We start from the raw sequence: 16,437 nt of genomic DNA, 5'->3' as shown, positions 1-16,437 counted from the left end.
TTTTTTTTTATTTTTTGTTATTCGCTACAATTAACTATATTGTACACATGTTCTCTTTAAAATTGATCGTAATCTAGATAAGAGCAATATTTTATGTCAAAAAAAAATTTTTTTTGTGAAGAAAGAAAAAAATTAAGAAGGAAAAATCTCGTTAACGGTAAAAATTATCAATTAAAAGGTCCGTTGATCGGTAGTACAGCGACTGTCTTTAGTTTTGTTTGCAAATATTTTCGCGGAATTGTTGGATGTTTTGCAGGAAAAATGCTTCGAGACTCTCGGCGCACTTGTAAAATTGCGAATCTTTTGGATTGTAATATCTACAATTGTCGAAAATTTTTGTCATGTCTCCGATGAAATCTTGGAGGCTGTGGTAGGAGCGTTCGTTGATCTTGTCTTCGATGGTATGGAGGTCTGAAATACAAAAAAAAAATCAAAATTAATCAAAAATTCAAGGATTTTAAGCAATAAAAAGGTAAATTTTGACTTTTTTCAACAATTTTTAGTAGATTTTTATCATAAAATTTTCTTTTAATGCTGAAATTTTTTACAAAAATTATTTTTTTTTATTTTAATTTTGTCAAAAAATGTTTAAAAAGTAACAATTCAGTTCAAAAAAAGTTATTTTATGAAATTTTTTGAAAATTTTTTTTTCTGAAAATTAATTTTTTTTAACAGTTTATACCAAAATTTGTCTGTTTGAGTCAAAATACTTTGAGAAATTGTCAATTTTTGATCGAATTTCGTAAAAATTAATCAAAAATTTTCAAATCAGCTCCAAAAATGTAAAATTTTTATTAAATTTTATCAGTAAAAGTAAATTTTTGAACCAAAAATAAACTTTTTTGACAAATCCAATTAAAAATTTTTCATTTTCAGAATAAAAATTTTTAAGAAATTTTCAATTTTTGTTAAGAAATTGATCTGAATCTTAATTTTTTGAAAAATTTAAGAGACAAAACTCACCCATTGGCTCTTTAATGACGGTATAATAATCCGCAACTTCATTTGGATCCACAGGTTCTAAGAATGGCCACGCACTTTTGTGATTCTACAACAAAAAATCTCGTCAAATCAACTCAAAATATCTTAAAAACTCAAAAAAATTACCTGCAACGTCTTTATAAGGTTCTTCAACTCTGCGTACTCCGTATCGTTCAACGCCTTCATATTCGCAACGGACGACGACGAGTTCCGCTGACAGTTTGGACAAATATACTCGTCAATGAACTCTGCTTCGCTTTGAAGGATTCCAACGCATCGCCCATGGAACCAATTGTTACAGAGATCGCAGCAGATGTAAAATCTAAAAAAAATTTTTTTTTATTAAAAATTGACTTTTTCATGAAAAATGAGGAAAAACTCACTGAGATTCGTCGTATGGTTGTCGACAAAGGCAGTAAAGTTCTTGTGTTTCGCGTGCATGATTGCAATCTTTGCACACAAACTCGTCAATGGCATTGGATTCTTCTTCGGTGATGCCAACGCAGTCGCCATGAAACCAGTTGTTACACAAATCACAGCCAACGTAGAATCTAAAACGATGAAAATTTTATTAAAAATTGATTTTTCAACGAGGAAAAATGATGGAAAATTACCTTGAATCGTCATAAGGAGTCTGGCAGACACAATACAACTTTTCCTTCTTTTTCGATGACTTGGATTGAGAGCTTTTTCCGCCTCGGGGAGTTGATTTGCGTGTCGGAGTCGGCGATGATAAACCTCCTTCGCCGTCACTCATGCTTTGGATGGCTTGGTTTTCTTTAGATCTGAAAAAAAATCAAAAATATTTTTTAAAAAATTTGATTTTAGAGGAAAAATTACAAAAATTTTAATTAAAATCATAAATTTTTTAAAAATTTGTTAAAAATATTTTTAAAAACATCAAAATATTGATGAAATTTGAAAAAAAATATTTAAATTTTTAAAAAAATTTAAATTTTTTTAATTTTTTAACAAAATTTTTAACTCGTCATGTTCCATAAAAAAAATTATTTCTTAGAAATTTTAATGAATTTTTTTTTTTAAATTTTGTTTATAAATTGACTTTTGTAAATTTTATTAGCTTTTCGTTTAAAAAAAATTATTTTTGAGGAAAATTTTTGAAATGAATTCTAAAAAAATTATTTTAGAGATTAAATTTTAAAAATTTCGTATGAAATCTATTGTTTTTTATAAATTTTTTAAAAACAATTTTTTTATTTTTATATTTAAAAATTTTCTTATGAAGAAAATTTTAGGTTTTCTGAAGGAAATTTTTTTTTTTTTTTTTAAATTAAAATTTTTGTTAGAAAAAATTTCTTTAAAGGTTCAAATTAAAGAAATGAAAAATTATTAAATTAAATTAAATTAATTATTATTAATTAATTAATTAATTAAATTAATTATTATTAAATTAAAAAATTATTTTTTTCGACAAAAGTATCAAAATTTTTGAAGAATTTACTCAAAAAATGAGTTTTAAAAATTTTTAAAGGATCAGTTTAATGAAATTTTCATTAAAAAATATTTTTTTAGTAAATTTTTATGTAACTTACTTTCGTTTCACAGCAGATGATGGACGATTATCCTTCAACTTCGTATTTTCCTGTTGCGTCTTATTGCTAAGTTCAAGCGTGACTTCTTTCTGTATCTCCGTGAGCAATTCTTTCTCAAGCAACGATCGTTTTTTATGAATTTCCTTCTTCAAGAGCTCTTTTTGTCTATTTGCAGTTGTCTAAAATTCAAAAAAAAATTTTTAGTATCAAAATTTCTTAAAAATTTCTCTGAAAAAACTCACTTGTTGCTTATTTGGCACCTTTTTAGGCGTCGTTTCCTCCTTTTTCACGGGTGTCGGCGGTTGCTGCTTCACATATTGATGTTGCTGCACCGTTTTTTGCACGACAACTTGTTGCTGCTGCTGCTGTTGTTGTTGCTGTAACGCTTGCTGCTGCTGTAACGCCTGTTGTTGCTGTAACGCCTGTTGTTCCTGTTGCAATTTCTCTTGTTGTCGCTTCACGGAGGGCGGCGGTTCAATTTTCGGAATTACAATATGCGGCGGAATCACATTTGATTTTTCCTTTTTGTCCGACGACGAGTGATTTTGCGCGGATGTCGTCGAGGAACGTGCCGGGCGCTTTTTCGGCGTATCCATTACCCAATCGTCGTCTTCGTTGTATTGAATTGTGCGTTTTCGCGCTGCTGCTCGACGGGAGGACGAGCCATCGAGCGAATCGGAATCGAAACCGTAGTCATTTTTGGCTGGCGTATCATTTTTCATTTGTTTCTCTTGGTAACGCTGCAACGTCAAAAGCTTTTCCTCGATTTCAGGATTGAGATTTTCCTGCTGGAGGGCACTGCGAATGGCTAAAAATGCGAAAAATCGCTTAAAAACGAATTTTATGGACAGAAAAAAAATTCAAGACTTACTTTGTTGAATATAATCTGGCGTCAAGACAAAAGAATCATCATTGGGATCACGATTAGCGTCACTTTCGCTCGTTTCCTCAGACTGCGGCAAAAAATTTGGATTAAATTTCCATTTTTTTACGATTTTTCACGTATACAGAGTTCAAAAAGGACTTGGAGCGCTTTAAAAAGTTGCATCGTTTCATATTTTTATTTTAAATAATTTTTTTTAAATTCAAATTTTTAATTTTTAAATCACAAAATCAATCGAGAAGCGATGCAACTCTTTTCTTTTCCCCCAAGTTTAACAATTAAAATTAATTTTAATCTTATTTTTTAACAATTTTTTAGTTTCTTTGCATTTTCTCAACATTTTGGATTTGCAAATTATTTTTTATTTTTTTTAATTAACGATGCAACTTTTTTCAAACATTTTTTTGAGACATATTAAAACAACAGAACTATTCGATTCATGAATTTATTATTTTTTTTTAACAAAACTTTTTTTTTGTATAATTTATAGCTTAAATACCTTTATTTTTATCATATTTTTACAAAAAAAAAAAAATATTGGTGAGGCAAGTTTTTTTTTGCGGTAAGTGAAGAATATTTTTTTTTAAATGGTTACAAATTCAAAATGTTTAGAAACTACAAAGTTGAGGTTTTTTGTTCGACTCGGCTACATGTACAATTTTTTTTTCAAGAAACAATTAAAAATTTGTCAAACTAACAAAAATAAACAAAACACGAGAGATCAAAATTTTGATAAAAACAAACAATTTTTTTTTTGGTTTTGCCAATGTTTGAGTGAAAAATTGTGGTTTGTGGTAAAAAAATGTCTTAAAAACTAAGTAAAGAATGGTTTTTGTAGCGGAATGCTTTAGTAACATCTTTGTTCGTGGATTTTTCGCAGTAATTTCGTAAAAGGACATCATCTACGAGTCAAGTCTAGTGTGTGAAATTTTTTGTTTAGTATTAATTTTTAGCAGAAAATGTGATGAGACTCGGGAAATGTTAAAAATTTTTAGTATCGGCTTACTTGAATGGTTGTCGTGTGCACGGGGGCGAGTGGGGGAGGCACGGCGATGGTTGTGCCGCCTCCCTGTTGCGACGGTTGAATTGCCAAGTAGATTTTTGTGGGTCCCAAGACGCCGTGTTTGCCATTGGATTCTTGTGCTGTGAAGAAATTTCCGTTAAAAAATTTTTTTTGTGAAATTTTATGAAATTTTTACCTTTTAAGAGTTGCTGTTTAACTTGTTGCTGCACAAGAGCCGTTTGCTGTGCCGTAAAATCGTTTCCTTGCAATCCCTGGAGCACAATTCGCGGGCCTTGCTGCGTTTGGATGACTTGCGCTGTCACACATTTGATCACAGTACCGGGCGGTTGTCCCTTGAGCAACGTACTTTCGATGCTGGGCGACACGACATTCGATGCGGTGCCCACAGCTTGAATTGTCGTCGTATTTGGGGTAGCGGGCGATGCTTGAACCGCGACAATTTGTTGCATTGGCTCCGTTTTTGTCGGCGTTTGTGGTTGAAGCGGGACAACTTGTGCTGGGCCGTCGCCCGTTTGCTTCACGTGACCCACAACGACAGCTTTGTTGTTCTCCGTTTGACGAATTAATACTTGCTGGCCGTTTAGCGTGGCAATTTGCACTTTACCCGAGCTAATTTGCTGCGCTAAACTCTGTGTAGGAACTACGATTTGCGTGCGTTGCGTTGCTGCGGGATTGGCAACGACTGCCGTAGCAGCAGCGGCGGGTTGCGACGTTGAAACGACACAATTTGCCGGCATTTTGATGACATTTGTTTTTGTGACGTTTTGTTGAACGATGCCCGTCGTTTGGCCCGTTGCGGTGTTGAGAATTATTTTTTGTCCGCCGATTAAGAGTTGTTGTTGGCCCGTTGCGGGTTGCGTGCTGGCGCCTGCTTGAACGATTTTTGTGCCGGGAGCGAGAACAATCTTTTGATTTTGCGGTTGTTGGATGACAATTTGCTTGGGAACGCCGCCGGGCGTTGTCACGATATTCGAGTTGAGGATGACTTTTTGGGCGACGCCTGCTTGATTTACGATTATTTTCTGTGTGGAGCCGCCGGGCGAGAGTAATTGCTGCAAATTTGGTGAAATTACTTTCTTTTCGCCTGTTGGAGCCATCACTAATTTGATGTTTGATGGGGGAGCGTTCTGTGAAAAAAATAATAATATTAAAATTAAATTTTTTTAAGAGATAATTTTTTGTTTCAATTTTTTTCAAATATATTTTTAGAGAAAAAATAAAATTAAAAAAAATTAAAAATCAATTTTTATCAGTTTATTTTTTAATTTAAAAAAAATATGAGAAAATAATTTTTAGAAAAATTACTGCTAAAAATATTTAGTAAAAATTTTAAAAAATTTAAAAAAAAATTTAATTTAGGTAATTCATGTAAATAAATTTTTTTAAATATTAAAAATTTTTTTAACCTTTTTTTTTATTTAAAAATAAAACATTTTTCAGGAAATATAAAAAATTTATTCATTTTATGAAAAAAATTTAAAAAAGAAAAAAAATATTTTTTTTTATTTAATTTTTTTTAATAATTTTTTCATTGAATTTTTTATTTTTCATTAATTTAAAAAATTGTTAAAAAAACAATTAAAAGTTTTTTTGATGAAATTTAATTTTTTTAAGAAATTTTTTGATAAAATTTAATTTTAAAAAATTCTTTATGAGGTAATTTTAATTTTCTTTTTCATAAAAAAAATTGTTAAAAAAATTTTTTTTGACAAAATTTGATTTTTTTATGAAATTTTTTGATGAAATTTTTAAAAATTCTTTATGAGGTAATTTTATTTTTTTTTAATAAAAAATTTTTTAAAAAAATTTAAAAAAAAAATTTTTTGACAAAATTTGATTTTTTTAAGAAATTTTTTGATAAAATTTTAATTTTTAAAAATTCTTTATGAGGTAATTTTATTTTTTTTTTTTTTCATAAAAAAAAAGATGTTAAAAAAATTAAAAAAATTTTTTTTGACAAAATTTGATTTTTTAAATATTTTTTGATGAAATTTTAATTTAAAAAAATTTTTTTTAGAGAATTTTAATTTTTATAAAATTTAATTCACTAAATTTTTAACTTTTTAAAGAAAATTTCATTCAAAAAATTTTCTCAATAAACTTCAAAGGAAAAAAACTCAATATTTACCTGTTTCACAAGCGGTTTCGTGACAACATTCGGCTTATTCTGCAAAATATTCTTAACTAATGGTGATGTAGCTGTCGTGGCTTGCGTTACGGGCGCCGCTGGTTGTGGTTTATTCGCAGCAACTGCATTCTGCGTAACGACATGCAACTTTCCGTCGGGCATTTGAACGAGTTGTTGTCCCGGTTTGAGTCCCGTAACGGTTAATTTTCCATCTGGGCCTCGAATTACTTGAACTTTTTGCTCGGGCTGCGGTTGCGGAACGGCAACTGTTTGATTTATGATGCGAGTTGTGCCATCAGCGTTCTTTACGAGGACTCGTCGTTGGATAAATTGCTTCGGAGGTCCATCATCTGAGAAAAAATTGTTTTTAAAAAATTATTTTTTACAAAAAAATGAAAAATTTCATACCTTGTTTCATATCAGCAACGCGTTTTTGGATTTGTACATTACGTTGGGCACGAAGTTGTTGCTCAAGCTTCTCTTTAGCGTCATCGGAACGGATGATAATCTTGTTAGAGTTGACCATGCCTTCATTAACTCTCGTCGGAGGAAGTTTTCCTGTTGCGGTACGTGTGATTGGTAATACTTTTGGTCTGTCTTGTCTAAAAAAAATATTTTTTTAATGAAATTTTGATTTTTTTTCAAAGAAAAATAGCAAAAAATTACCTTTCTCCGTAAGCTTTTATCTCCCAAAGCTCCAACTTGTCTTCGTCAATCCATTCTTCGGTGACTTGCGGTTCCGTATGTTGCGGCGCATCTTCGCGTTTTCTCTTCCGCAGCCCCAAACGAGTCGATGTCAAGTCCGAACGCACTGTTTTCGGCAATTCCAGGGGAATTACAACACGACGCCTCAAAAATTGCATCCGCTCGAGACATCTGCCAAGATAACGATGCTTCAGCAGCTCCAACGAGACAATTTCCGTCTCTGTCGTCACCTGATGCTTGCCATCCAAGCTCGTTGGCTTCACAGCCATGTCATCCCATCGCAAACAAGTCCACATAATTCTCAATTGCAACGCAATCGCAGCATAGGAATTTTGCGTCAACGATCTGTACATCCAGCAAGTCTTAAAAAGCGGCCGGGGACACGGATAAGGCCAAACTGTCGTATTATTTTTCGCTTGATAATGAAATCCGCTTGCATAATTCTTCCCTCCGCATCGTGCCAACTTTGTCAATTCGTGCTTTGGTAGTAAAAGTATCGATTTGTGCGCGCCATCGGGCGTTTCGAAGCTCGGCGGAAGCGGCAAAGCTGCTTTTGGATCTCTCACGGGCTTTTGTTCGTCATCTTTTGCCGGCAATTGTCTCAAATAAATTTTCGTTTTGGTATTTTGTGTTGCGAAAACCTTCGTACGACCATCCGCGAACAATTCTGGTTCGATTTTAACCTCTTTTTTCGCCGGCTTCGCAGGTAAAATAATTTTTGGGAACCGCCGATTGTATTTTAAGCTGTTCGCATCGGCTTGAGGGGACTCTTCTGCCACGGGAGGAGCGCCATTTTGACCCGATTTGGGAGTTTTGGGCGGGCGACCTCGATTTGTGCGGAGAGAACGTTCATTTTTCACCATTGGAGTTGTTGGTTCTTCCGAATTTGCGGGATCTGTCTCCATTTTGATGTCTTTTGTACTTTCATCTTCCTCTTTGATCTCTTCTTTCATTGGTTCATCCTTCACAGGTGAGTTTTCCTCATCTTTGACGGAATTTTCATCCATTTCCGTGTCGTTTTCGTCTTTTGTGATCTCCTCGATGATGGATTTCAAGTCAAAAGTCGTCGCATTTTGAATTGCATTTCGAATGTCGTCCGCTAGAGACACAGAAGACTCGTCAGAAGACAAGGAATTTGCATCTGTAGCTGTCGGACTTGAAATTATCGACATAATTTCCTTTGGAATTGTTCCCCCAGAGTGAGATTTCTTCAGTAACGTCAACATTTCGGTCTTAACTTTGGCGCGTTGGATGCAAATCGGCGAGAAACAAGACCCGATCGTCGGATTTCCATTACAGGACTTCATATAGCACTTGTACTGCTTGGATAATCGTTGCAATTCCGTGTAACGCAGCTTCATCGCCTGAATTCGCTTGAGTAACGTCGATTTTGTGGGGATTGTATCACTGGAGCTCGTTTTGGCTTTGATTATTTTGTTCAAAAGTTGTTCGAGATACTGCTCGGGAGCACTTTGGGTCGTCGCCGCAGCTTTTTTCGCGGGATCTTCAACCGTTTCCTTCTTTAATTTGTCCTCCGTTTCGAGTTCGGCGAGTTTTTCGCGTCTTTTGAGCAACGAATTGAGTTTGGAGTCTTGTCCAACCTTCGGATAAAAGACTCGCCCGCCAATCGTGAGTGCTTTGGAGACGTTAAAGTTATTCTCAAAGGTCTCTGGAACATCGAGAGGTTCGATATTGGTCACAACACTCGTCAAAGCCGACGAATTTGAGGATTTTAGGTTCCTCTGAAGGAATTCATTCGTATTTGGCTGCACTTTTAATGCTTTTTCCGTGCCCTCATGAACTACAGGGACAATAAATTGCTTCGCCACGGTTCGACAATCCTCATTTTTGTGTTGTTTTCGTATCGATGAGATCCAAAGCCATCCGAGTTGTCCGTGCATTCGATATTCTTCGCCTTTTTGCTTCCAAACTTGATGCTTCAAGCCGAGCGTGTACTTGACAAAGTTGAAATGCATTCGAAAACGTTCCTCTTCGTCGTCTCGTTCACGTTTTTCGCGTTTTTCCAGCTTTTTTCGCTCTTCCCGCTCGAGACTTGTGATCCTAAAGAGTTGCAAGTGCCCCAGTTGCTCATACCAGACATTCGCAAAGATGACATTTTTCAAGCAAGATTGAAAAACAATCACGACATTGGCGATGTCTTCTTGGGAGTTTGCCGCATTCATGGCATTTGCCCACAAACGCTTGATTTTTGTCCAATTCGGGTGCATAAATTGCGGCGCGATCGCCTGTTCGAACCCAATTAACGTTTGTTTGAGGGTTGAAAGGAGCGTTGCTGATGTCCCGTTTAACGAGCCGGTCCATTTGAAGTCGGAAGCGGGCGTTAGAGAGAATTTGTGCGACAAATGTCGTTTTTTGTCGCGATCTTCGTTGCGTTGCGGCTTATTAAGGGCTGTTGGGTTCACGTTGTATTGATTTACGTAAGTTTTGAAGCCGCCTTCCATCCCGAGTTTGAAGTAGGGCGACTTGAATGCTTGCGAAAGTAACTCAATTTCACGCTGAAGGTCCTCTTTCTTCGTGGAAAGGGTTGAAGTGCTTCGGCGACGCAAATCATCGATGCTAAAAGTTCGGGGGGTGAGTGAACCTGTCTTGGATCGCGTTTGAACTTCACGTCTTTCGACCTCAAAAGCTGTTTCTGCTTTGGGAACGTCCTTTTTCGGTGAATTTTCTTCCGGGACAGCCTCATTTTCGGATTTTGCCTCGTTTGTTTCGCGCAATTTTTCGTTCAGCAGCTCGAGATGCGATTTTTTCGTGCCTTTATTTTTGTTCGTCAAGTCTTCCGTGACTTTCATCTGTTTTTCGATGTCTTCCTGCCATTCGCTAATACTTTGGTAGAGATCTGCTTCCATGTCGTCTTTGTCCAATTTCGCTAAAAGTGCTTCGAATTGCGGCAACGAGCTATAATACCACATTCGGCTTCCATCGAGCTCCTCAACGAACAATCGACGACACACGAACCAATATTTTCGCCCGTGACGATCGGAGCCCAAACTCGTTTGACGACACAAAACGCCTTGTTTCTCCTGTGACGTCACACAATCCGCGACGCCGGGAATTTTGTGGATTTTACACAACGCGCACTGCCAATCTTCGGTTGGGACATCGGCAAGCGGCGGATCCACACATTCCAAATGGAAAACAGCGGGGCACGTTTCGCAACACAACAAATCGCCAAGTTTGTGACAAATTCGGCAATGATCGTCGTAATGAATGGGTCCCTCCCTTAACATGTCGTCACGAACTGTGGTCGACGTGAGAAATTGATCCGATAAAAATTGCAAAACTGTGAGACGATCTTCGATTGAGGTGTACGGATACTCCTTTGTCGTCAAAATATTCAAGACATTTCGATCGAAACTCACGTCACTTTCGACATAACTCCTCAAAACTTCGGGCCACGTGATGCTATCGATCAAATAAAGCACAATATTGACGCTGTCCTTTTGATCCAACGGTCCAAAGTGCGTTTGTTGCGAATCCTCTTCCCTCAAAATGGCTTTTAGCAGCATAATGTGCAGTTCAGCCAACAACATGCTTTGTTCCTCGCAAATCAGTGCCGCGCAAAAGTCTTCGAAGCGGTAGGGCGATAAGCGAACCATGCTGTGGAAACGTCGCAGGATCTCGTAAATGGATAAGGCGCGTAAAACGTACTCGTGTGGCACGAGTAAGTCGTCAGATGTTTCGGGTAACTCCAACGGAGGCAAATCAATGTCGTCCTGAAGCCACAAAGGTTCCGGCGTGAGACACGGAGAGTTGGATTGCTTTTGGGCGCCCGTTAAGGAGCTGTAACTGCTGAGCGAAAATTCGCTATCGGACTCATTTTCGATGAGATCGGAGGCGTTCGAGTCGCTGGACGAGCCATTGTTGTCACTGTCTTCTTGTTCAAAGTCACTCCCGTAGAAGTAGTCGGATTTGTGATATGCTGGAGTTGCTGTGAAAATGACAGAAAAATAATTTTAAGTTAAAAATTGAGAATAAAAAAATTATAAAAGTGAAAAATTTTATGAAAAAAAAATTATTATGTAAAGTTTAAAAAAAAATTTATTAAAAAAAAAGTTAAATTATTCGGTCAGTTAAAAAAAATATAAAAATCAAAAAAAAAAAATTTTTAATAAAAAAAAAAATTTAGAAGAACATTAATCTAAAAATTTTAAAATTATTTTTTCAATTTTTTTAATTTTAATTTCAAATTAAAATGAATTTTATATTTTAATAGAAAATTTTCAAATATTTCTTTTAAAAAATAATTTTTAAAAAAGAAACTTAACAATTTAAAAAAAAATTCAATGAAAAATTTTATAAATATTTAAAAAAAAATAATTCTTAAAAAAAATAAAAATTAAATAATTCTTAATAAAAATTCAAATTATTTTTTAAAAAAATTTAAAAATTTAAAATTAAATATAAAAAATTAATTAATAATTTATTAAAATTAATTATATTTAAAATTAATTTTAAAAAATTATAAATTTTATAATCCTTTGTGTTTGAAAAAAATATTTTAGAAAAATTTAAGAATTTGAGAAAAATTTAAGGAAATCTGAACGTTAAAATTTTTAAATAATTAAAATTAAATTAATTAATTAATAATAAAAAATTTTTAATTTGTTATTTTTTATAGTTTAAAATATTTTTTTTTTATATCTCTAATAATAAATAATCAATATTAAAGAAATCCTGAACTAAAAAAAATTAAATTAAAAAATTTGACATATTTAATAAGTTTTTTTTAAATAAAATTAATTTTTTATACAAATAAAAATAAAGTTTTTAAAATAAATCGACAAAATAATTTTAAAAATTTTTAAAAAATTATTTTTTTCAATTTATAAAATTATTTTATGATAAACTTTTATTAAATTTTAATTTTTAAAGCAAAAATAATTTTTTCAGGAATTTAAAAATTAATAAGAAATTATAAAAAATTTTGAAATTTTTTTAAAAATTTAGAAAAATGATTTAATTATAAAAATTTTCGAAGCAAAAAACTTACTTTTCTTCGCTTTTGTCTTCTTTTTCGTCGAAGCCGACGTCTTGCTGGGTCGCGATCTGCTCTGCGAGATTCTCGTGGAGCTGCGACGACTCTCCTCGCTGTCCTGCGGAGACGATGCCCGTGACTGCGATGGCGTGCTAATTTGCGAATTGCTCCGATTATCCGACAAATATTTCGGTTTCTTCAGCAAATGATACTGGAACTTGGGTTTGTCGTTTGTGTTGGCTTTTGGCGGTCTTCCGCGCTTTTTCCCGGTCATTTTGCTGCAATCCGTCTAATGTCTGCTTATCTGCAACGCAAAACGGGAGAGAAAGCGATGAAATTGCGTCGTGTCGCCCGGAAAATGGTAAAAATCGCAAAATGAGCGTCTTTCGGCAAAAACGTCACGCAAAGTAAACGAAAGTTTGTTTACAACCAACAAAAAAATTCTGTTCGTCCCCCGAAACGCTTTACGCTTTTATTTCGATTATTAAGTAATGAAAAAGTGTCATTTCCTCGCTTTATGGCAAAAATCGAGTTTTGGGTGACGCGTCGCGTTTCGCGTGCAAATTTTCCGCGAAAAAATGACCAGAAACGCGTTTGGAGCCGTTTTAAAGCCCCGCACGACACTTTTCTCCGGGGATTCTCGTTAGCTGACGCCGAAACCTCCAATTTTTACACGTTTCCGATTTCACGCGATTTTACGGGGATTTTTCACGTTTTTGCGTCTTTCTCGTAGTTTACGACGTTTTTTGGGCACTTTTCGCCAATTACTCACCATTAATCTGCTCGTCTGACTCCTTTAATACTTCAAATACGGTTTTCACAGGATTTTTTTAGTTCGTCAAAAGAGCTTTTGAAGGCATTTGAGGCCATCTTGAAGCAGCGTTGATTTGTGCACATTTACCGTCTCTTCCTGCACGCTGATTGGCTCAAAACTTTAATTTTCAACCAATGAGAAGCGACTTTGCGACGAAATCCAATCAGAAAGCGGGATTTTAACGTACTTTGCTGTGATTGGGCGACATCCCAGTGCACAAAATGAACGAAAATTGGCGTACCCGTTCACTGGGTCAAGTTCGAGAATCAAAATTTCCGTTGAATTTTCAATTTTTTTTAATTTTTGAGAGAAATTTCAATGAAACCTAAAATTTTTTTGATAAAAATTAAATTTAAATTGAATTTAAAAATATTCTTATTAAATTTTTATTCAAAATTTCTTTGAAAAATGGGAAAAAATTGGATTTGTACTAAAAATGCATCGTCACGATTCGTTACTTTCATTTTTTGCCGCTTTTCCGGTTTAACCGGAAGTCATCATCGACCGGAAATGAAATTCAAAAGTTATCGTTGTCATTTGAAACCACGTGGTTAAAACAAATTTTCTTAAAATTTTAATTTTTACAAAAAAATAGAAAATTTTCAAAAATAAAATAATTTAAAAGGAAAAAAATTTCAATTAAAAAAAAAAAAAAATAATTTAGAAAAAATAAAAAAATATTTTTTAAATTAAAAAATTAATGAACTTAAAGTTAAAAAAAAAAAATTCAAAAAAAAAAAAAAAATTAAATTTAAAAAATTAAAAAAAAAAATTAATTTTTAAAATTTTAAAAAAAAAAAAATAATTAAAAAATTTTTAAAATTACCTAAAAATATTTTTAAAAAAGTATAAAATTAAATTTCACTTAAAAGTCTTTATTTTTTCAATAAAATACGTACATACATAGGATGGCTAAAGTTGGGAATCACAAGGAAATAAGAGGATAAAAGTAGATTGTCATTTGTCTTAAAATCTAATAAAAAATACTAAAATAGCGTTGTAATGTTAAGTAAAAAACACTCAAAAGCGAGCAAGGCCACATTAAATGCAGGCATCGAATATTTTTTTTGTTCGATTTCACTCAGTATCTCGATGGTTTGAACATTTCTGGGTAGAAAATGTGAACGGCGACGCCACTTAACATGAGTGCAAAGTACAAAGTCATCGCACACCACCAAAGTTTCCGCTCCCATCGACGTTCTTCGAGGTTTCGCAAGACCCCGATACCGACAAGAAGCCCAGCGATGCCTCCGCAAAGATGAGCCATGTACCCAATTTTATCATTTTCTGCTGTCAAATGTCGGTAAGTTGAGACTCCGATGTCTGTGGCGCAAAAAACGACAAAAACAAACAGCTGGATGATTGCGTATTCCATCTCTTTCCTTTAAAAAATAAAAAAACGAAAACGATTAGAAAAAACGAGTTTTTAACAGGGTTTAAAATTTTTTTGATTTAAAGTTTAAAAAAAATTTAAAAAAAAAATTTTTTTTTTTTTACTGAAAAAAGTTTGAATTTAGTTTAGAAAAAAAATAAATATAAAATAAAATTTAAAAAAAAAATAAAATAATTTAAATTAAAAAAAAATAATGTTATTAAATTAAAAACAATTAAATACTTTAAATTGAATTATTTTGAATTTTTTTTTGCATTTTTCTAAATTTTTTTGAGTTCAATTTTTTTTTAAATTTTAAAATTTGATTTCAGAATAATTTTTTTTAATTATAGAATTATTTAAAAAAATAGAATTAATTTAAAAAAAATATTTTTTTTATTTAATTTAATTGACAATGTTTAATTATTTCAATTTAAATTTTAATTATTTTTTTAATTTTATTTTTTTATTTTTTTATTATGTTTTTTTATTTATTTTAATTTTATTTATTTATTTATTTTTTTTTGTTGAAGAAAATTTGCGTTAAAATAATTTTCATTTTTCAAAATTTTTTAAATTAAAAAAAAAAAATAAAAATTTTGTAATTTTTTTAAAAAATATGATTTATGATTTAAAATATTTTTCACCCCTAACTTTTTTTTTTAATACATATTATGATGTCAATTTTTTCAAACAGGATTTCTTACCAATTCATGATGATGGTTGCGATATGAGCTGTTATCAAGGCATAAACCCCTCCCGAGGCTCCAGCAAGGAAAATTCTCGGATCGTGAATAGATGTCCCCATAGATCCTGCTGCAACTCCCGCCAAATAGACCAAAGCGACACGCCACCAATGATGCACGAGTTCCAAAGCCACACCCAGCAACAACTGAACGATCAGATTCATCATTAAATGCATAATTCCGATATGAACGAACATATAAGTGACAAATCGCCATGCCTCGTATCGCTTATAAGGGTTGTAGATGAACAAAGTTGCTGCAGGCCCGTCTGTCGTCTTGCCATAATGCTTCGGATCCAAGCCATTTTGATGTTCCTCCAGCGAAATGATGTCGACCAGGAAGAAAATTATCTCGATTATCGAAAAAATGACCATCGTCAAGGGCGGCGGGCAAAAAGTCATGCTACTTTCGTAAGCGCCATCCGTCATATCTTGCCCGGTTGTGCGATGATCGCGACGCGGGACAACCAACTTGCAATATTTCACTGCCATGTCCTTCATGAGCCAATCGCGTTCCGTGCACATCTTGTAGAATTCCTCGAAACTCAAGCGACCATCGTGATCCGTGTCGTTGACCTTCATAATCTTCCGTGCCGCGTTCGAGGGGAGATTTTGACAGGCGTGGTCCTTGATGAGCCGCTTCATTTCACGAACACTCAACGTCCCGTCGTTATTTCGGTCGTATTGCTGGAAAATTCGCAGAAATCGGGCACGACGCTCTTGTTCTGCCGAATTTCCGCTGCTCGGGTGTGTGCCATTTATCGTTTGAAGCGGAATTTCTTCGCCTCCAGCCTGGCGTTCGATGTCTTGTGGCAGTTGCGGGTAAATTTCGCCCCCTTTTGACATTTTTTACGGTGAGATCTCGTTGTTTCAGAGGTAATTTTAGTAATTTTTTGAGCGATTTATGGTTAACTTGTGCTAATTATTTCGGGTAACGAAGATGATTCATGTCTTGTGAAATGAAACGTCCACAGAGTTATCTGAATGTAAACATATCGATACCTGTCACTTTGTTCTATGCGATGCGATCCACGTTGAAAGAGACGATGACCTACTTTGGAGATGAATGAAAAAAAAATTATGAATTTTCTCGATATTTTAAATGAAAAATGTTGAAAAAGTTGTTTATTGGATGAAGGTTTCTTTGCAACTGAGTCATGAGCTATCAAAGTTCGACGGCAAAGTGCGAAAGGAAGTTGACTGATAGCAAATTTACGCAAAACTTGATGAATCAAC

At 33.7% G+C, this 16,437-nt stretch overlaps 2 protein-coding genes across 2 annotated transcripts; both read right to left on the bottom strand.

The window, feature by feature from the left end:
• Window positions 1-16: 16 nt before the first annotated feature.
• LOC134832269 (nucleosome-remodeling factor subunit NURF301) lies at window positions 17-13,121 on the bottom strand. The gene is made up of 15 exons (XM_063846255.1): window positions 13,043-13,121; window positions 12,286-12,574; window positions 7,236-11,223; window positions 6,978-7,171; window positions 6,570-6,919; window positions 4,617-5,568; window positions 4,424-4,560; window positions 3,406-3,487; window positions 2,777-3,342; window positions 2,535-2,713; window positions 1,596-1,766; window positions 1,365-1,532; window positions 1,108-1,303; window positions 964-1,048; window positions 17-411 (listed from the first exon to the last, which is right to left on the bottom strand). The coding sequence occupies exons 2-15, from the start codon at window positions 12,542-12,544 to the stop codon at window positions 209-211; spliced, it is 7,530 nt and encodes a 2,509-aa protein (XP_063702325.1). The 5' UTR covers window positions 12,545-12,574; window positions 13,043-13,121; the 3' UTR covers window positions 17-208.
• Window positions 13,122-13,953: 832 nt separating this feature from the next.
• LOC134829544 (rhomboid-related protein 2) lies at window positions 13,954-16,322 on the bottom strand. The gene is made up of 2 exons (XM_063842646.1): window positions 15,164-16,322; window positions 13,954-14,466 (listed from the first exon to the last, which is right to left on the bottom strand). The coding sequence occupies exons 1-2, from the start codon at window positions 16,045-16,047 to the stop codon at window positions 14,166-14,168; spliced, it is 1,185 nt and encodes a 394-aa protein (XP_063698716.1). The 5' UTR covers window positions 16,048-16,322; the 3' UTR covers window positions 13,954-14,165.
• Between the last annotated feature and the right edge of the window lie 115 nt (window positions 16,323-16,437).

The sequence above is a fragment of the Culicoides brevitarsis genome, chromosome 2 (assembly GCF_036172545.1).
Source record: "Culicoides brevitarsis isolate CSIRO-B50_1 chromosome 2, AGI_CSIRO_Cbre_v1, whole genome shotgun sequence".
Lineage (NCBI taxonomy): Eukaryota > Metazoa > Arthropoda > Insecta > Diptera > Ceratopogonidae > Culicoides > Culicoides brevitarsis.
Note: the sequence above shows the minus strand (reverse complement) of the source record. Positions and strands in the feature narration are given on the sequence as shown.

What these genes read in the sequence shown, in the direction of transcription:
- LOC134832269 (XM_063846255.1), bottom strand. Translation starts at nt 12,544, where the DNA reads ATGACCGGGAAAAAGCGCGGAAGACCGCCAAAAGCCAACACAAACGAC. An exon ending in TAAACAGCAACTCTTAAAAG is followed by an intron (nt 4,561 to 4,616) that starts GTAAAAATTTCA and finishes ATTTCTTCACAG; the next exon opens with CACAAGAATCCAATGGCAAA. An exon ending in GCCAGATTATATTCAACAAA is followed by an intron (nt 3,343 to 3,405) that starts GTAAGTCTTGAA and finishes TCGCATTTTTAG; the next exon opens with CCATTCGCAGTGCCCTCCAG.
- LOC134829544 (XM_063842646.1), bottom strand. Translation starts at nt 16,047, where the DNA reads ATGTCAAAAGGGGGCGAAATTTACCCGCAACTGCCACAAGACATCGAA. An exon ending in GCAACCATCATCATGAATTG is followed by an intron (nt 14,467 to 15,163) that starts GTAAGAAATCCT and finishes TATTTTTTAAAG; the next exon opens with GAAAGAGATGGAATACGCAA.